General features: G+C 50.8%; 2 protein-coding genes across 2 annotated transcripts; one reads left to right on the top strand and one right to left on the bottom strand.

Moving 5' to 3' along the window:
- The first annotated feature begins 1,752 nt into the window (after positions 1-1,752).
- LOC109766147 (protein transport protein SEC16B homolog) lies at positions 1,753-10,617 on the top strand. Its single transcript, XM_020324916.4, has 13 exons — positions 1,753-4,456; positions 4,534-4,857; positions 6,284-6,397; positions 6,476-6,598; positions 6,689-6,856; positions 7,233-7,358; positions 7,439-7,573; positions 8,077-8,204; positions 8,284-8,395; positions 8,480-8,809; positions 9,062-9,166; positions 9,246-9,550; positions 9,641-10,617. The coding sequence occupies exons 1-13, from the start codon at positions 2,024-2,026 to the stop codon at positions 10,179-10,181; spliced, it is 4,944 nt and encodes a 1,647-aa protein (XP_020180505.1). The 5' UTR covers positions 1,753-2,023; the 3' UTR covers positions 10,182-10,617.
- Positions 10,618-20,357: 9,740 nt separating this feature from the next.
- LOC109766160 (uncharacterized) lies at positions 20,358-21,188 on the bottom strand. The gene has a single exon (XM_020324927.1). The coding sequence runs from the start codon at positions 21,186-21,188 to the stop codon at positions 20,358-20,360; it is 831 nt and encodes a 276-aa protein (XP_020180516.1).
- Positions 21,189-21,416: the final 228 nt, after the last annotated feature.

The raw sequence follows: 21,416 nt of genomic DNA, 5'->3' as shown, positions 1-21,416 counted from the left end.
TGGTATGATAAGGAATGGAGATCCCACGAAAGACCAAATGCCCCACCTTTTCTCATATGCTAGAGATAAAGACACCACCATTGCCATGATGAGCAGCATAGAGCTTGACAAGTTTTATGAGAAGTTTCATACACCTATGTCATCAATTGTTGTTCAACAAAGCCATCAGTTATTAGATCTAATTAATGGCATAAGTAGCACCAATGGCAAAGACTCATGGCAGTTCTACTGGAGCACTAATAGATATTCCAACAAAAGAATCTACTTGGAATACATGGGAAACCCACCTGATGCGCCAGAACCCTATCAATGGATTTGGAAATCCTGTAGCCTACCTACATAGAAATTCTTCTTCTGGCGACTCATACAAGACATGCTAAACACCAGGGACCTTCTAATCAGGAAAAGCTTCCACATTGAGAACAACAGATGTGAGTTATGTGATGATGAACCTAAAGAACATTTGATGCACCTGCCCTTCAGTTGTGATTTCAGCCAAAACTTTTGGCTTGATCTAGGGTTTCAATGGAATACAGATTTTGATCTAACAGAGATGCTGATGGATGGAAAGAAGAGAAGCAACACAAAAATATTACAAGGAATGCCTAGTTGCTGGATGCTGGAGCTTATGGAAACATAGAAACAGTATCATCTTTGACAATAAAACCAAAAGTTTAGCCTACTGCATTGCTAGCTTCGAAGAGCATTTTGACACTATCATGAAGAAGGCTAAACCTAGTTTGAAAGAGGGCATGCAATCTTGGCTAGACTATAAATATATTGCCTTTGATCACTACTGTGGATAGTCATATGTAAATGTCCCACCTTTAGTAATGAAAAAGAGTTACGGTGGGGATTTCCCACTGTGTTTGCTAAAAATAATCAGATGAAAGAGTGGAAAAAATATGTATCAATGATGAGACAAAAATTGCAAAGTGTTGTGGGAACCAAGGAAATTGACAAAATAAAAGTATTAACAGTGAGATGAGATGATTATGAAGTCTATGACACGATAATTTATCTTGCGCATATTCAAGTATATAACATGCTTACGAAGTTTTATGCTGACAAGAACAATTTCGTTTGACAAGCAGAACAAACGATTCTAGTGCTCTAAAAAAGGAAACAAATGCTCAAAATTTGCCTGTTTCTACACAAGACGTTAAAACCAGCCATATTTTCGTGTGTTTTTATAAGCACGTGAACAATTGCCATTTTGTTGACACTAGTCTCATCAGGATAAAATGTTTTCCTTGATGCTCAGGTTGCATGTGCTATCGGATGCACCTTCCATTTCCCTCGAACGACCTCTTGTGATCCCACCTAGCAGCGGCCACGTCATCCAACTCCCGGCCCCTCCACGCATCCACGGCCCTCGGCAACCCCCTGGCCACCGCGGTCTCCGCCATGTCATCACCAGCCAGCGCACATCTCCTCCTCGCATCCAATCAATAGCCGCCGAGTGTACACACCACGTCATCGAAATACCACCTTAGGAAGCATCCCATCTCGTTCCGTCACATCGAGGGCCACGCGATCTCGAAAAAAAAGACGTCTTCCGCGCTCGCAAGTCGGTGCTTTAATCGGCTAGATGCACCTTTATTTTGTCTGGAGACCAGAGAGGAGCGTACGTTGTTATAAATAAAGTGGAATAAAAGGAGTAGGAAAGATGGTTGGAGAATCACATGGAAAGCCAAGGGGGAAAAGGAGAGGTGGATTGACACGTAGGCAGGCAGGTTTTGGAAATGAGTTGGCGTTGGAGAGCAGGGATGACGGGGAAGGGGGGGGAGGAGGCGAGTGACGAGACGTCGGCACGCACGCACGCGTCTCCCACCTCTCCACGATCCAAAATCCAACTCCACCAGAGACAGAGAGCCGAGATCCAAAATCCAGTCCCTCGCCGCCCCCCACCCTACCGATCCGATCCGGCCGCCGCCTCCTCCTCGATCCAGCGCGCCGCGCCGGGATCCGAACCCTAGACCTCCCTCTCGCCCCTCTCCCGGGAGGGATCGGCGCCGGGCGGATGGGGTCCGACTCCGACGACGCCGACTTCTTCGACAAGCTCGTCGACGACGACGACGACGACGCCAAAGCGCCCCCCGCCGCCGCTGCCTCCGCCCATGGCCCCGCTGCCGCCGACGAGGCCGCCGCGGACCTCGCGGCCCTCACCCTGTCCGACGGCGACGACGAGGACGGTGCCGGCGGCACGGGAGGGGCGCCGGAGTCCATGGCCCCTCAGGACGCGGCTGAAGCCCCGACAGACGCCGCGGATCCTCCACCCCCCCCTCCTCAGACAGAGGCTGAAGTCCCGGCGGCGCCCCGTGGCGCTGAGGTCCTGCCCGGGGCCCCTGATGCCGGGGTTCTGCCCGCGGCCCCTGATGACGAGGTTCCGGCTGGGCTACCCGAGGTGAAGGCGGTGGCCGCCGCTGACCCCGAGGGCAGGTCGCCAGGGTCGGGGTCCGGGTCAGGCTCCTCCAAGGGCGTCCGTACCACGGTCAAGCAGGTGCAGTGGAGCCTCTTCGGCGCCGACATCAGCAGCAGCGCTGAGCCGGATCCGTTCAGCGACCTCCTGGCGGACGGCGCCGGCGACGCATTTCTCGGAGCGCAGGTTTCAGGTTTCGGTGCCAGCAGTGTCGGAGCCGTGGATCACAGCTTCTACAATGGAGCGGGCAGCAGCAATGCCAGTTCCCAGCTGGGCTGGGGGACTGGTTCCGGGGAATTCCTGGCGGATGGCGGTGTTGGTGAAGACGCCTTTTTCGGAGTGCAGGGTTCAGCTGTAGGGACTGCTGGTAGCGTTGGGGCGGCGGATCATAGTTTCTTCAATGGAGTGGACAGCAATGCCAATTCACAGTCGTATATGGGTGCTGGTGTCGTGGAGTCTGCGGATCATCAGAACACCAGTGCGCAGTCTGACTGGACCGCCGGGGCTGTGGACCCCTCGGATCCCTACCCTGGCTGGAAGTGGGACGTGGCAACAGGGCAGTGGTATCAAGTGGATGCTATCGGTGCTCAAGGCTTTGCTGATAATGGCGGTGCTGTAGCGGCCTTCGGGAGCGAAAATGTTCAGCAGCAGCAGCAGCACCTCGGTGTTTCGTACCTGCAGAACTCTTCACAGGCAGGGTTGGAGACCATCACGGAGGAGGGCAGCGCCGCTGCCGCCAGCTGGGGCCAGGATCAGAGCAGCGCAGCCGCAGCGGAGTACCCACCAAACATGCTCTTCTATGCTGAGTACCCTGAACATTACTATGACACCAACACTCAGCAGTGGTTCACGCTCGAGTCATATCAGCAAAGTGTCTTGCAAGCTGCAACTCCGCCATCAGCAGTAGATGCATTTGCTGGGGCAGGTCACAGTGTAGCTCATACTGGGAATACTCAGGCAAGTAGTTTTAATCAGCAGAACCAATGGCAGCATGGTTCGGTAGCCAACAGCATGCAGCCTTATACCGAGAATCAGATTAGTCAGCCGGCGTATACTGAGCCTTTGAAGCCCTCTACAAATTATGGAGCTGCTATCAACACATTCGTGCCTAATATCAACACATTCGTGCCTTCTACAAGTCAATACAGTGGTAGTGGCGAGGGCCACCAGGTTAGTAACAAGGTTTTCCAACCTACCAGTTATCAGAGTGCTGCTCACAAGGGTTTTGAACCGTATAAAAACAATCAAAGTGCTATCAACACATTTTTGCCTTCCACAAGTCAATACAATAGTAGTGGTGAGGGCTACCAGGTTAGTAACAAGGGTTTCCAACCTACCAGTTACCAGACTGCTGCTCATAAGGGTTTTGAACCACATAAAAACAATCAAAATGCTATCAACACATTTTTGCCTTCTACAAGCCAATACAGTGGTGGTGGTGAGGCCCACCAGGTTAGTAACAAGGGTTTCGAACCTACTAGCCATCAGAGTGCTCACAAGGGTTTTGAACCGTATAAGATCAATCAAAGTACTTCTGCTAGCCATGACAGTGGGTCCAGGGGATTTGAGCCTTCACAAGGTCACCAGGGGTTTAAACCTTTCACAAATAACCAGAGAAGCACAGGATTTGTACCTTCTACAAGTCACCAGATTGCCCACAAGGAATTAGAACCTCCGAAAGATAATCAAGCTCACCATGTAGCACACCAATCTTCATCAGGCCATGGTTATGACTATCCGAATGGCTTTGTTGAGCCACAAAAAGGTGTTCCTGTAACAAGCATGTACCAGATGCAAACACAGACTGATCCTGCCACACACATGCATTTACCAAATAACTATGTGAGCAATGAGAACTCCATGAGCTTTCCTCAGCAGCTAGCTCCATCTCAACAACTCGGCTACTCCCACCACGAGGAGAGGTCGTCAGCTGGACACCCACCACATTCGCTGGTTGCGTTTGGATTTGGTGGGAAGCTTGTAGTTATGAAAGAGACCAGCTCGATGACTACAAACTTTGACAGTGGAAATCAGGTATCTTCATCACAGTCTTTATAATGTTCTTGTTTGCAATTAAGTTGTAGCTAATAGCTTTTACCGTTTCATTGAAGGGCAATTCTCGAGGCACACTGTCAATTCTTAATATATCGGAGGTTGTTGCTGATAAAATTGATCAACAAGGCATCCCTAATGGCAGTGCACTTAGCTACTTCTATGCTTTGTGTCGTCGACCTATTCCTGGCCCCCTTGCCGGAGGAAGTGCTGCAGCAAAGGACCTGAATAAATGGCTTGATGATATTATCGGAGGCTACGAGTCTTCTGTCAGCGATTTCCAAGGAGGGGATGTTCAGAAGCTGCTTATATCGTTGCTGAAAATATCATATCAACACTATGGAAAACTCCGTTCACCCTTTGGGCCCGATCCATCGCGTGAGGTATTTTCTGTTTCGTCTTGGTATATTCTGTTTGGAAGTATCCATGCTTTTCCTTGAGCAGCATCATTGATTTTAGGGTACTGTAAAATCTTCTCGGGAGCAACCAATGTACTACACTGTGACACTGATAATCCAGTCTTGCGCTGCAAGCACATACCAAATATACTCTCTCTAATACTTTGTAGGGACCTGTGATACAAATTTGGACAGAATAAATAACTTCTTGATCTTAAAAATTAGGTCTTGCACTTTTATGGGCCTGTATTCAATCACTTCTGGGCCCTACTGGTGGATGCAGTCCTACATCGTTGTCTGCTTATTTGTTCTTCTGCATATATCATGTTGAAAGAGAAACGAATCTTGATGCTGGAAAACAGTGACATGTCAGAGTTATGTGGTAGCTGTCTACTTCTCTGATAGATGCACCCTAGGTTAGATACCAGATTCGCAGCATTCACAGGTTAACCCTGATCCTGATTGCTCGCTGGTGGCAAATTCGTCGATGCCTACCTGATGGCAAGGGCCAGGAGATATCCATGGCACTCTCTGCCTTCTTTCTGCTGCCCTCACAGCCGGATATGGCGAGGTTAATCTCTATCCTTGAAGAGAGCCACACCCTTGGCATCCTGGACGAGATTTGCGGGGTGAGGGTTAGGGTACTGGCCGTGTGAGCGATCGAGAGGAGAAGTGCTGGCACAAAGGGAGAGGCGAGCGACAAGGACTTGGGGTTTCCTTAGCATTCAAGGGGCATTGCCGCACTGGGTTTGTTGTGTGCATCTGTCTCAGTTTGTCCTTTTCATTTATTTTTCTTTTCCATTTTATTATCATGTGGGGATCTTCTGTAGTTGTGGTTTGTTTGGTGTTTTGATTTTAAGTATAGATCAATATTTGTATATTAGAGCCCTTGAACTGAAAGTGTCCGGTTTAAATGAAAGAGGTATTCTCCCATTGAGCCTTATAAGTGGTGTACCACGAACTGCAGATCTAGGAACTACTCTTGATGAAACGATATTATGCTTTTCATTAAACAAAAGAGGATTCCACATTAAAGCCATCCTTTGTTAGATTGTGTTCTGCTTGAAATGGCTTCAAGTCAATCCCTATTAGCTACCTATAAGTGGTTTGTGGCCTTTTGGCCCATGCGGCATTTTTCATATGCCAAGTATTTTGGCTCATGCCTATAAAGCAGCACTGTAAGGATTTACATTGTGAACATCTACAAGTAACTCGATTCAGCTTTATCATTTCTCGTCGCGTGCTTGAATGTCTCTTTTTAATATGATATGATATTAAAATTATCCCATGTTGCCCCAAGCCCCACCCCCAGGTGTAATAATGAATGTCTTTGAATTATTGGTAACAGGGTATGGATGACCTCATGTGCCCATATGGAATAACAAATTTATTTTTGAATTGCTGTTAACAGGGTATGGATGGCCCAGACACTGCAGTAACAGCGCTTTTTTCATCATGTAGTAGTAATAGTGCCCGTATGAGAGACCATTGCATGAAAAATATCCCCTCAGAAAAGCAGATACAGGTAATTCTGTTTTCTTGGCTGTCTGTGCTGTCTCATCTAGCAAATATGGCCTTGGTTGAACCAATTATTCTACTGCAGGCTACTGCTCAAGAAGTTCAAAATCTTTTAGTTTCTGGTAAAAGGAAAGATGCGCTTCAGTATGCGCAGGAAGGTCAGCTTTGGGGACCTGCACTGATCCTTGCTTTACAACTTGGTGATCAGGTCTGCTTCACTCTGTAAATCTGCTGTCCCTAGACTGCTTGGTGGCTTTGCCTTTCTTTTTTTCCTGAACAATTTTGACTGGTCATGCAGTTTTATGCGGATACTGTGAAGAAAATGGCTTACTGTCATTTCAAATCTGGATCACCTTTGAGGACATTGTGCCTTCTTATCGCTGGACAACCAGCAGATGTTTTTAAGCCTGAGAACCCTGTCGATGCCAATTATGCCACTTTACATACGCAGCAACAGCCTGCAGAGGTAATACACAAGAACTTATTTATTGCATTCTTGCCTGTGATTTGAAGGAGCAACAGGATGCATATTTAAATGGAACCTCCACATTTATTACTCTCGAGTTTAAATGACTTTCACTGGAAGGAATTGGAACCATGATGTCCATAGTTTTTGTGTCGTAGTGTGCTGCCACACAGAACTCTGGATCTTCTTTAGCCTGCACAATGTTTTTGTTTGTCATCTTTTAAACTGCAATTGCTTTTTAAATCCTGACATGGATTTTGCCTGACTTCTCTCGACTTCTCATTTCATGATTCTCGACATTTTACGTGGAGTGCTCGTTCTTTTTTCCATTTTAGTTACTTTGAAGTTAATGTAGTGTGGCTTTTCTGTCCGACAGGGTACTCCTGTGGGCATGCTGAATGACTGGCAACAAAATTTGGCAATTATAACTGCAAACAGGACAAAAGCAGATGAGCTTGTAATCACTCACCTCGGGGATTGCCTTTGGAAAGAGAGAAATGAGGTTTGCATCTGTTTGAGTGTTCGTTTCCTTTAATGTTTTAGCTGAATACCTTACTTATATTGTTATATATTTATATGCAGGTTGCAGCTGCTCATTCATGCTATTTAGTTGCTGAGCTAAATATCGATCCATACTCTGAAAGTGCAAGAATGTGTTTACTCGGAGCAGACCATCTGAGATGTCCTCGCACATTTACCAGCCCTGAAGCTATACAGGTCTTCTAAATCTGCACATTTCACTTTGTGTATGTTTGTGGTTGCGTACATGTGCGCGAACACACATGTGATGGTGCATTTGATCTTCTATGATAATAATTGCTCAGATATGAATAGTTGTGTATCTTGTTTGGCCCCCCGTCCCTCTCCAACCAACCCATGGTCCGGCTGCAGATTAGATATGTTGCTACATCTGTCAAATTGGGATTTTATTATTTTGCTACTTGCTCTTTAGCATTCCTTTCTGGTTGGAAACTATAGTTCTTAAACTAGTGGGGTCGGGGGGTCTGCGTTTCCTTCATGGATGTTGGTCACATCCTTATTTTGCTTGGTTACTGCTCTCGTCCTCTCATAGCAAGTACATTTATTTTCACTGTCATTTGCTATTCCTGAACAAATACTACATTCTTTTCATTGCCATTTGCTGTTCCTGAATAAATACTACCTTTTTTCCATTGGCATTTGCTGTTCCTGAACAAATACCATTGTGATGCAATTTACAGAGAACAGAGTTGTATGAATATGCGAAAGCCCTTGGAAATTCTCAGTATATCCTCCTGCCATTTCAACCATATAAGCTGATATATGCATACATGCTTGCGGAGGTTGGGAAGGTCTCTGATTCACTAAAGTAAGTTTCTGGGCTATTTCATATCCCCTTATATCTTAGTTATGCAAACTCATTTTAAAACTTGAATGGCCTTCCTAAGGTACTGTCAAGCATCTTTGAAGCTCCTGAAATCCTCCGGCCGTGCGCCTGAACTAGAAGCATGGAAGCAATTGTTTTCATCTCTGGAGGAGCGGATACGCACCCACCAGCAGGTATGACTTCTGTGCAGTTAATGTTGTTTTATTGATCTTGAGCATTTTCTCCTATTAACTGACAATTGACGTGCTGACATGTAGGGTGGTTATGGCACAAATCTTGCTCCTGCAAAGCTTGTTGGAAAGATTTTCTCAACATTTGATAAATCTTTGTCCCGCATGATGGGTACACAACCCGCACCAATGCCGCCATTGTCACAGGGCTCTTCTGGTGACAGAGATTTCTATCCTGTTCCTCAAGTTACAAATCCTGCTCCTCCGGTTACAAACTTTGTAAATAGTCAGTCACCGATGCCTATGTCATCTTCTACTTCGGAGCAGTTTATGAGTGAAATAGCAGAAAATAGCGACCCTGACAAGAAAGGCGCACATAGCAGAAGTGTCTCTGCACCAGACTTAAAGAAAAAACAGGTAGGTTATAAGGCATACGATTTTTCCTATCTTGTTGCATATTATAATGTGTGCATTTGAATTTAGTGGTGTGTTACCTTGGTCAAGATGGTGTGGCCACTATATATCCTGTCTCCTGAATTTATCACTTCCCTAATACATATGCCCACTCCAAATATATCTTCTATGTGCTCCAAACGAAGGAGCACTTGTTCATTGGAACATTTTCTGGAGGTTTCTTCATTTCTCTGTCTGACATTTACCGTCTAACAGGGTGGTGGATCAGATAATGCACAAAGCACATCAGGTTCAGGCAGTTCGCGATTCGGATGGTTGCTGCAGAAAACAGTGGGACTTGTTTCGAAATCTTCCAACCAGGTGTGTGCTGATAACTTTTATACTTCTGCCTACCTTTCGCTATGCACAGTAACTAAAATAATGTTCTCATTGTCTGAAGGCCAAGTTGGGGGAAGAGAACAGTTTCTACTATGATGAGAACCTGAAGCGGTGGGTGGAGCGAGGTGCTGCGATCCCTGCTGCCGTGGAGCCTCCTCTTGCCCCACCTCCGACAAAAGCCTCGTTCCAGAACGGCGTTCCAGATCACAACACCTCGACTGGCCCCCCCAGCGGCGGAGGTTATACTCCTAATGGATTTTCAGAAGCGAAGCCTCCAAATCCTTCCGAGCCGGTTTCAGGGATGCCACCGATGCCACCTAGCCAGAATCAGTTCTCAGCACGCGGGAGGGCGGGTGTTAGATCAAGGTAATTTTGTTTAGTTCCACCGCCACTGCCTTGCATTTTACTTCTTCACCAAGTGGCCAAGTGGGCTATAACATACCCTCATCTGTGTAGATACGTCGACACATTCAACAAGGGTGGTGGTGGAAACTCCTTCGGAGGGCCATCATACAACAGACCGGCCATGCCATCGGTGAACAAGCTGCCCGCCGCCAGTTTCTTCGTCCCAACTCCAGCCGCAGATGCTTCATTGCAGCCGACCGAGCCAACAGCCGACGCGCACAGCGAAACCGCAAACCAGGACGGGCCATCGTCCTCACCGGCAGTTGAGTCCTCATTCTACGCCTCCCCGCCACCCCCAATGCAAATGCAAACAGGCATGCAGCGGCACCCGAGCATGGACAACATCATGACCCCCTCTGGCAGCGGCAACGGCTCCTTCTCGAAGTCACGGGCAGCATCATGGAGCGGGACATACTCGGAGCAGATGAGCAGCACCGCCGCCTCGAGATCGCCGGACGGGCAGACCATGCAGTCCCCGCCAATGATGCCCGGTGTGAGACCTTCCCACAGCCGCTCCCACAGCAACTCGTCCCTTAATCGGTTCAACAGCGGTGGTGGGTTCGGGGAGGATCTCCAGGAGGTGGAGCTCTGATACTCGAAACAAGGTTATGGAGAAAAGCGCGAGCGAGCGAGCGAGGCCGCCAGATTTTTCTTTCTTCTTGCTGATAGTTCGTTCTGTATTTAATATCCATGATATATATGTCGCTAGAAAGGTACAAAAAAAAAAGGAGAGGAGCGGCGTCCCTTTTTTCTTTTTTTGCATGGGAAGCGTGCGGACGCCATTGTACATGATAGTTGTTCAACCATCATCTCAAGCCAGATGTTGGAGAGAAGCAATAAATGAGTAACCAGGGAGGAGAGGAGACTTGTAGCAGTAACTTGTTAAGATAGCAAGAAAGAAGCATGCACAAACTAGGTACATTTTAGAGCCTTTGATTCATCTCATCATCATTATGTAACTTGAGACTTTGGATTTCATAATTGGTCGCGGATGCTGGGTAAGCTCAATGTCAGTGCTGTTCTGTCAACTCGCATGCTGCATACTCCCTCCGTCCAGAAATACTTGTCTGGGAAATGGATGTATTTTAGTTCTAGATACATCTATTTTGCTCCATTTCTGCGATAAGTATTTCCTGATGGAGAGATCATCTTTTTTGCGTTTGGAATTGGCGTATATACTGTAGTAAAAGAATTATTTTCTTTAAAAATAAATAAATAAATTTATGTGAACATTTCTATTACTCCCTCCGTCCATTTTTATAAGTTGTTTCAGACAACTGAAATTGACCTGTTTTGCATCATTTTTATAAGTTGTTTCAGACAACTGAAATTGACCTGTTTTGCATGCTGTCTGAAATGTTTACAAGGCCTTATAAAAATGAACAGAGGAAGTACCAGACCTTCCTGGCACATTGGTCTGGCTATATGAGTAGTCTTTCCATTTTATAGTAAGGGTGTGGGTACTCTGAATTGCTCTTTGCACAAAGGAAAAGCTATCTAGATTGTTTCATACCAGTGGAGGAACAATTGTAGCGTGGCTCGCTTATAGTTATTTCTAACATAAGGCATCCAGATATAAACTTCCATACACTTATATGTTACCTTCTTTGCCTTCATTCATTCTTTCTTTTTGGTTTCTGGAGGAAGGGTAGGGGCGATATCCGGCTTGAGTGTAGCACCATGAGCATTCCACCATTAGAAAGTCGGCAGTTGTGCTTGAAGATTTAGCCTTAGTACTTCTTTTCAGGTCCAAGCAATATAAAAAGATGGTGTAAGGCCAAAAATGCTTAGCTACACCCGTTTAATGTTGGCAGATCTGCTTTTACAATGTGAAATGGACGAGCCGAGCGTGTTTCACATGGAGAGTCCCCCCCCGCGCGTTGCCCTCCCTGGCGACTCGGGGGCGAAAAACCTAGCGCCGCCGCCTCTCCACCCTAGGCTCCGGCCGGCAAAGCTCGCCTGGATCCGGGGACGGCGGCGGCGGGGCAACTCTCCAGCTGGCGCGAGGTGGCTGGATGTGGTGCCTCGTGCGCGTGCGCGCGTGTGGCGGCGGGGAGGTGGTGTGCGGCGGCGCGGGTCGCAGGCAAGGGGGGTGGAGGGCGGCGGACTCGGGCTGGCTGGGCGCGGCTTACCCGGAGGTGATGCGCCCTCTCTTGGGTGGTCGAACCTCCGGCGGCTGCTGTCGACCACGTCCAGATCTGGCGCCTAGGCGTGGGGGCGTTTCTGCAGAGGTTGGTGGCGGAGGCTGTAGGCCGGCAGTGGGATGGCGAGCAGCAGGTGTGGTCGGAGGCAGGGGTTAGTCTCTGCTACGGCTGGCAGCTGATGGGGGCATGAATCTAACTCTGTCCGTGGTGGTGCCAGTGCTGCGGCCTGGATTGATCCCCCCTCCATCAGCGACAGTGCTCATGGTGAGCAAGGGCGTCTGTGGGGGGCTCCTTTTTGGACACGGCGAGGACGCTTCCGTGGTCTGACAGGGGGAGGTGCGATCTCGCGCTCATGTGCTTGCCGGACTCGGCGTCCTATGTGCGGCGGTGAGGTGCAGGCTGCGAAGCTTCGGGCGAAGGCCTACTGCTGACCTTGTCGGCAGCGAGGATGGTGACGCCCTCGGGCGCCACTTCCCTTCTTGAAGGCATCATTGTGAAGCTTCATAGCCTGTTCTTGATGTGCTCCGGGTGAAAGCCTAAAATCCTTCCTTGGATTGGATGATGACGCCATCTTTGATGTCGTTTCCCCCTTGGGGGCATAGTCTTGGAGCCATGGATCCGTCGTGGGTTGCTTGGTGTCTCGGTTGGAGCGTTGTTGGTCTATTGGTCTGCTTGGTGGCGGCGGTGGAAGTGATATGTGGCGGCAGCCTTTGCCTTGGTCATCTTGGGGCTGTTGGTCGACCTCTCTCTTGGGGGCTCGTGGCGGCGGTGACGACTCGGAGTTTGGTGCCCTTCGACGACGCTTGAGGTTTTGTTGTCTCGCATAGTGTTCTGGCTCTCTCTATCTGTGATGGAGGCCGTGGTGTGGCTCAGAGGAGGTGCAGGGCTGTCTTGGCGGAGCATTGCCCTTCGGCACGGTCAGCGGCCCTCTCTGTCGCGGCGTGGCTAGGCAATGGGAAACCCTTCGACGGTGGTTGTGACTCTCCTAGTTCTTCAAAGTGATGAGTGATCGCAGGGCAGCAAACGACTTCTCCTCAACGTCTTCTCGGTGTCGGATCTCCTTTCGTCTGATCCAACAATGCTAGTTTCTGCTCTTCTCGGTCTACCTACTGATAATGGATGCTAAGTTCTTGGTGTTGGCTGCTTGTTGTAGCTTGCTTCTGATTCTTCTTCTGTTGTTCCTTGTCCCTTTCTTGCGGGTTGGGTGCTACTTGTTATAGCCGTTGTGTTTGTATCTCAATCTTGGTTTTGAAAATGAAAATTGTTCAGGCCGGCTTTTGCCCGCCGTAGCAGCGTAAAAAAAAAATGGATGTACTACTCAAAAAGTCACAACTGTTTGAAGATTTAACATCATCTGTTATTTCTAGATCTTGCAATGCAAAAGGAGGTCACATGGCCAGATGCTTAGCTGGACTTCCAAGATTTTGGCAAAAACAAATGGGTTGACCTTCCATCATTTAGTCAGTGCTCACAACTAATAAATGATGGTGAAAACAGTATCCCGGGTGATTGTAGCAAGCCGTATGATGTATGTAGTCTCAGTAATCAGGTAATAAAAATGGTTATTTCCTTGAGTCTAGCGCTTGCTAAAGGAATTCGCCATCCTCGCGATGACATAATTTGCCATCTCGGGCATTCGATTTGCCGTACTAAAAATAATAATCTAATGATCGATTTGTAGCGAAACCCCTGCCTACTCAACATGAGTACATGACATTAGGGAATCCAGCAATAGAATCTCTCCAATTGGTGGTGGCAAAGATTTGTGGAGGCTTAGAAAATCCAAGTACCATCTGAATAACAAACGAATCATGGTGATCGCCATAGCAAATCAATTACGCCAGGTGAAAGACAAGTACAATGCCATTAAGTCAGGGGTAATTATAAAATCAAACCAGTGTATTAAAAAATACAAAAAAGTACATCATGGATAAAGCATCAACATAAGAAAAGAAAAACATTATTCATCCAGAAATGGGAAAGGATATACTACCCCAACATTATAAGACGTTGGGGCAGTTTAAATAAACTGCTCCAACGTCTTATATTTAGGAATGGAGGTAGTAGCACATTAAGCTGACTGGTGTTGACAAATTTAGCAACTGGTCAAGGAATATGTGTGACTCTGTGGATGAGCAAATATGCACATATATTATGACCGTGATGTCCAAATATTGAAAAATCATAAGTGTGTTCCTAGTGTTTACAGTAAAAAAAAAGTGTTCCCATTGATAACTAATTCTATACTGACACATAAGAAAATTTCACATGGTATATAGTCAGTCCATAAGTACATCATAACAATGTGTTCTGGAACGTCTCAATTAATACTAAATGCACACACAACAGTCTATGCATACAGAATAACACACCTATATGGCAGCAATATTTCCATGTAAACAGAAAATTGTTTCATTATCTCTAACAAATGGGAAATGATCACTAGTTGCAAACGCTGCTCACGAAAGAGACATTATATATTCCAATAAACCAACTATTGACAGCATCACATTTTAAAAACTGTGGTAATGTGAAACCTAAGTATTCCAGTGCGCGTGCAATGAATACTCCGGTTTCTAAAAGACACGGTTTTATCAGCCTGGTTTATAAAAACAGGTCAAGGTCTCTTTTTAAAATACTACGAAAATATATACTATAGTGTTGGAGATACTACGGTTTATAAAAGCATGGTATTTGTTGATGCCAAACACATAAAAAAAAATCATTCAAACTATGGTTTCTACAAAATCACAGTATTCTACAAAAATCTAAAATACTTTGCTGCCAAACACAGCTGAAGCTATAAAAGCCCCGCATGTTTGAGATCAAGGACCTACGGCATCAATGTACTAGCAACACATAAAGAACAAGTGGTACCAGTTAAGCATGAATAATAAATAGATTAGCGGCAAAAGTGTTGAAATTTAAGAAAGGCGGACTATACCCCTATGCGCCACTTTCCCTTCACTCGCCACCTGCAAGGTTTATTCCGGTTGCACAGTTGTCCTTTGTTCCTGAAAGAAGAAAAGAAAATCAATCGGCTCGCCTAAGTAACTTGTAACAAAAATAGTGAAAAACAATGCAGAGATCGATGAAAAAAAAGAGGTGGTACAGATCCGACTCACCAGTATTCACGAATGCAACAGGTGTAGATATGGTAGATAAGGCAACAGGGTCCAAATACGGGGCCATGTAAGATGCAACCATCCATCGGCCGTGACCAAGCGTCAGTACTAAGGTTGTACTCGGTAAGTGACCCATTTGCCAGGCTGGCCTGAACAATGGTGTTGCTGACAACAGTGGGCAATGCCCCATTGGAGGAAACAGAAAGGCTCCTCACATTGTTAAGGAACAAAGCCTTGTCCCCAATGCTTGTTACCGGAATCGGCTTTTCCGATGTAATTAGATCCGCAAGCCTATGGATGATCATATGCGACCATGAGCGATCGGTGTAGCCGGTCACAAGGATCTGCGAGTCGCATTCTACTAGGTGGATGGGACGGGTGAGCTTCTCGGCTGGAATTGTGGCAATCAACTTGGGTGGTGGCAATGTCAATGAGGAGGAACCAGCTGAGCCCACCACATCCACATGATGATGGTGTTAGGAGGGAAGAGAAGAATGAGATTCAACACACTTTGATTAAGCTCAAGGCTGCGGTATATATACAGTTTACTGCTGCTGCCGAGCGAGATCATGCGTGTGCCACTACCACACGTCGTGCGCCACTCCGCTATCAACTGCTGCACGACTTGGCTATACCGTATGGCGACTATACATGGGCACATACGGTATAGAACTACCTACCCTAACACCCCCCCGCAGTCGTGACGTCGGCTGAAGCGATGCAAAGACTGGACCGGAATTCGGAGAAAACTTCCGATGGCAGCCCTTTCATCATGATGTTGGCGAGCTGCTGTCGAGTGGGGATGTGAAGAACATGGAACTCGCCGAGCACCACCTGCTCGCGGACGAAGAGGATATCCAGCTCGACGTGCTTTGTCCCGCGATGGTGAACAGGGTTGGCGGACAGGTAGACAGCGGAGACGTTGTCACAGTAAACCAGCGTGGCCTTGTCGACGGGGGAAAGCAGCTCGCCGAGTAGTTGTCGGAGCCAGACGCACTCAGCAACGGCGTTCGCAACGCCGCGGTATTCCGCTTCAGCGCTGGAACGCGAGACGATGGCCTGGCGCTTCGACGACCAAGACACGAGCGCGTCGCCGAGGTAGACGCAGAAGCCAGAGGTGGAGCGGCGTGTGTCAGGGCAGCCACCCCAGTCGGCGTCCATGAATGCTCGCAGGTCCAGGACGCGCGAGGCGCGGAGGTGAAGACCGAGGGCGGGCGTGCCGCACATGTACCGAAGGACACGCTTGATCAACCCGAGATGACACTCGCGGGGATCATGCATGTGGAGGCAGATCTGCTGGACGGCGTAGGCGATCTCTGGGCGCGTGATCGTTAGATACTGTAGAGCGCCGGCGATGCTGCGATAGGCGGAGGGGTCAGCAACACGGGGCCCATCGGCCGTTGGCAGCTTGCCCTTGGTGTCGATCGGCGTGGGAGACGGGCGGCAGGTGTCCATGCCGGCGCGATCCAGAATGTCCGCGGCATACTGCTCCTGGCAGAGGAAGAAGCCCGCCGCCGTGCGCGTGACGCAGATGCCGAGGAAGAAGTGCAGAGGGCCGAGGTCCTTCATGGCAAACTCCCCAGTGAGCTGAGTGACGACGCGGCGGAGCGCTGCGGGCGAGGACGCGGTGAGCATGATGTCGTCGATGTAGAGGAGCAGGAACGCGATGTCGGGGCCGTGGCGACGAGTGAACAACGACGAGTCCGAGCGTGTCGCAGAGAAGCCGATGGACTGATGAAAACCGGCGAAACGAAGGAACCACGCGCGCGGCGCCTGCTTCAAGCCGTAAATAGACTTGGAGAGGCGACAGACGTGGTGAGGCCTGTCGGCATCAACGAAGCCGGTCGGCTGAAGACAGTAGACCTCCTCGTCCAGCATACCGTGCAGGAAGGCGTTGGATACATCAAGCTGATGAACCGGCCAGTCGCGTGATGCAGCGAGGGTCAACACAGTGCGAACGGTGGCGGGCTTGACGACCGGTGAGAAGGTCTCGCCGTAATCCACGCCGGCACGTTGCCGGAACCCGCGCACGACCCAGCGGGCTTTGTAGCGCTCGAGGGACCCGTCGGCCTTGTACTTGTGTTTGAACACCCATTTGCCAGTGATGAGGTTGGCGCCGGGCGGGCGAGGCACCAGCTCCCAGGTGCGGTTGCGCACAAGAGCGTCGAACTCGGCGCGCATGGCGGCGAACCAGTGCGGGTCGCGGACGGCGACGCGCACCGACGAGGGAACCGGCGAGACCTCTCCAGAGATCGTGGTGGCGACGAGGCTGTCGTGGTAGCGCAGGTTGGGGGAGGAAGACACCGGTCTGGGCGCGTGTCACCATACGCCGTGGTGCGGCAGGCGGAGCGGTCGGAGGCGGCGTCGCAGAAGAGCTGCTCGACGCAGCACTCGTCAGGGGAAGACGAGGAGCCCGCGACGGAGAGGCGTGTACCCGAGCCGTCGATCAGCGGAGCAGCGGCCCGATGTCTCTGCATGGGGGGCGCGCTGGGTGAAGAGGGCGCCGAGCCGCTGGATGACGATTGGCCGGTGGAGCTCGAACACGTTGAGGGCGCGCGCTGCATAGAGACGGCCGAGCCAGCCGATGACGATGCAGATGCCGCACATGAACGCGGACCGCGCTCGCTGGGGCGCGGCTTAAGCATGGGTACCTGCAAATCGGGCGGTGCAAAAGTAGGCGGCGGTGGAGCGGCGGTGTTAGAAGGTGGGTGAGTAGCCAAGGGAAAAACTGTCTCGTGAAAGTGGACGTGGCGAGAGGTAATGACGCGACGAGATGTGGGATCGAAGCAGCGGTACCCGCGGTGGTCGGAAGGATAGCCAAGAAAGACACACGCAAGGGACCGGTGATCGAGTTTGTGCTTGGCAGTGGAGGTGAGATTTGGGTAGCACAAACACCCAAAGACCCGAAGAAGGGAGTAGTCTGGAGCAACGCCTAAGAGGAGTTCATGTGGAGTGTGCGGGGTGGTAGCATGGCATGGCCGCCGGTTGATTAGATAAGTCGCCGTGTTAAGGGCTTCTGCCCAGAACCTGGCGGGCATGGATGCGTGGAAAAGAAGGGCGCACACACTGTCATTAAGCGTGCGTAGAATACGTTCCGCCTTGCCGTTTTGCTGACTTGTGTAGGGGCAGGAAAGACGTAAATGCGTGCCGTGGCGAGCGAGGAGAGATCGGACAGCGGCACTGTCGAACTCACGCCCATTGTCGGTCTGAAGTGAGAAGACAGGGAGTTGAAACTGTGTCTTGACATACGCATAGAAATCTAGCAAAACCGGAAGCACATCAGATTTGCGTTTGAGTGGGAAAGTCCAGACATAGTGGGTGTAATCATCAAGCACAACTAAGTAGAATTCATAACCAGATATGCTTACAACCGGAGACGTCCATACATCAAGATGCAAAACATGAAAGGGAAACATGCTAATGCTGGAAGAACTACTAAAAGGCAAACGGGCGTGCTTGCCTAAGCGACATGCATGGCAAGAGTGGGGTGCGGACTTGCTGAACCCAACAGAGAGGTGATCGGCGACCAGACGGAGCGAGGCGTGACCGAGGCGTTGGTGCCACAAGGTGGTGTCGGCGAGACCGGCGAAGGCATGGCGAGGAGGAAGCGTGGGGCGCCGAATGGGGTAGAGATCACCATCAGAATCACAGCGGAGGATCACCACCTTGGTTTGAAGATCCTTGACAGAGAAACCAAACTTGTCAAACTCGACGGAAACAGGGTTATCACGGCAAATTTGACGAACTGAAAGTAAGTTTATAAATGAGAGAGGGTGAGACAAGAACGTTTCGTAGTTGAACAGGGGAGGTGCCCTGGATGAGAGCCCCGTCCCCAACATGGGTGATGGGAAGATGGGCACCGCTGCCCACGATGATCTTGGAGGAGGAATGGAAAGGACGGAGGGAATGAAGGTTACCAGGGTTCGAAGACATGTGAGCGGAAGCACCAGAATCAAGGTACCACTTGGGAGAGGTGCCTGACGAAGAGGGGCCAGCCGTGGTGCTGTGGAGGGCCGCCTGGAGGGACTGCATGTCCCACGGCTGCGGTGGTGCAGTAGACGAACTAGCGCCCGGAGAACCGTAGGCAGGAGGCGGCCCATAGCCAGGAGGAGGCCCGCCGGGAGCACCGTAGCCTGGAGGAGCGCCGTAGCCGTAGGGGGTAGGCGCCGCAAACATGGCCTGCTGGTGCGGCGTGCCCGGCCGCGGCCCAAGCACACCAGAGCCGGGGGCACGCCATTGCATGGGCCAGGCCTGAACCAACCCCGTCCATGAGTTGGCGCCGGGCCAGTGCAGGGCAGATGGGCGCGCGGGGTGCCGGTTGGGTGGGCGAAGCAGGAGGGCCGCCGTTGCCGCGACCACGGCGGCGCTGGCGCCCGCGCCCACGCGAGGTGTTGTCGTTGCCGGGAGGGGGTGCTGGTGGAGCCGGATCCGACGGTGTAGAGGAGCCGCGGCCAGCCCAGAGAGCATGGGTGGACTGCAGACGAGCAGTCTGTTCGGCGCGGTGTTCCTCCAAGAGGAGAAACGAGCGCACCTGGAGGAGCGACGACAGCGGGTTCTGGGAGGTGATGTGAGGGATGGCAGAGTGGTATTGGCGGTTCAGGCCGCGAAGGAGATGAAAAACCTGACGCGTGTCCGTCATCGGCTGCCCCAGGTCGCGGAGCTGGTCGGCAAAGCTCTTGAGCCGGGTGCAGTACTGCATCACGGTCATGTCCCCCTGGACGACGGCGTGGTACTCGGCGCCGATGTAGACGGCACGCGCTAACTGGTTGTTTCGGAAGATGTCGTCGACGGCGCGCCACACGGTCAGGGCCGTGTCCTCCGGCTGCATCACCGCCTCGAGAAGCTCCGGCGAGATGGTGGTGTACAACCAGTGTACGACGGTGTGGTCGGCCATCTGCCACTCCGGATCACGGGGGCGAGGGACCGCGGCGGCATCGACGTGCACGCGGAGGCCAAACATGCCGAGCACCATGTCGAAGTGGCGCCTCCACTGCGAGTAGTTGCCGGCGAGAAGGTCCAGAACGACGGGAACATGACGACGAATGTCGACAGTTTGGAGAATGGCGGAGGGAAAAGGAGAGGGAGGAGGGACGGTTGGGGCGACTGGGGCGACTGGCGCGGCCTGCTGAAGAGGTTCGGCGTCAAGAGCGCCGGCAGCAGCGGCGAGTACGCCAACAGCGCCGTTGACAGAGGAGCGGGGAGAGAGGACGGGATTCTCGTCCATGGCGGAAGCGGAAGTAGGATCAGGAGCCTGCGCGAAGGGATTGTGCAGGTCCGGGGCATCTGATACCATGTTAGAAGGAAAGAGAAGAATGAGATTCAACACACTTTGATTATGCTCAAGGCTGCGGTATATATACAGTTTACTGCTGCTGCCGAGCGAGATCATGCGTGTGCCACTACCACACGTCGTGCGCCACTCCGCTATCAACTGCTGCACGACCTGGCTATACCGTATGGCGACTATACATGGGCACATACGGTATAGAACTACCTACCCTAACAGATGGCCCTGTTGTGGTGGTGATCAACTTGGAATATATCCGAGTTCTTTTTGGGATCGAAGCTCATTCGCGCCATATATAGTTTGCCTTGAAACGACAAGGGTGTGTTGTAACCAAGTGCCCATGTTGACATGCGCCATTGCTGGTCCCGGGAGGTGGCGAAGGCGACGCGGCCCATCCGATGCAGCGCAAGCAAGACGGTGACAACTCCGGCGGCGCTGACGCTGAGGGAAGCGCACACTCCTCTGAGGTAGTAGCACCTCTGCGCCGGGAGAAAGGCCCCAGGCAGGCCTAGGTCAATGTGCGGCACAAGGGTCACGAGCCGCGGGAGGTCCACGACGTCGCCGGTGAAAGGGTGGAGGAGGCGGACGGCCGTGTCCTCGTCCCTGTGCATGACCAGCAGGTCGTCCACCGAGTCGAGGATGCAGTGGTCCTTGAAGGCCGGGAGGTTGGCGCGGACGAACTTTCCCGTGTCGAGGTTGAGGAAGTGGATGTATCCGTGGAGCTTGGTGTGAGATGGGTGCAGGCCGTGGCCCTCCGGGAACATCATCCAGCGGCGCGGGTGGAAGCGTGGGTCAATGATGCCGCGGCCGCGTGGGCTGTCGGTGCTGGACCGCCAGTGGCGGCAGACCGCGCGGAAGCGGACGTAGCCCAGCAGGTCGCCGGCCAGCACCCGCCAGGCGATCAGGCGAAGCAAGTCTTCGTTCATGGACGCCCAGGGGGAGGGCGCCGCCGTGCCGGCGCCAGGGGAGACGCCGCTGGATGCGTGATGTACAGTGGGAGGGCGCCGGCGACGTTTGCTGCTGTTGCTGGCAATTAAGGACATCGGAAAACTCTTGGGAAAATGAACTGAATATTTTGTTGGAATTCTATCCTTATGAAGGATCACATTAGAAAGAACGAACACGCGCACAAAAAACTTTTGTACCCAAGGACAGTGCGCTTATATAGACGCACGTAGGACTTGAACCTCTGATGAGTCCTAAACTGACTCGAACTACTACTACACGTCTAGACGGACAGCGCACAAACATGCATGTACTCAACTTTTAGC

The sequence above is a fragment of the Aegilops tauschii genome, chromosome 7 (genome assembly GCF_002575655.3).
Source record: "Aegilops tauschii subsp. strangulata cultivar AL8/78 chromosome 7, Aet v6.0, whole genome shotgun sequence".
Lineage (NCBI taxonomy): Eukaryota > Viridiplantae > Streptophyta > Magnoliopsida > Poales > Poaceae > Aegilops > Aegilops tauschii.
The sequence above is the reverse complement of the archived record's forward strand: the minus strand, read 5'-3'. Positions and strand labels throughout refer to the sequence as shown.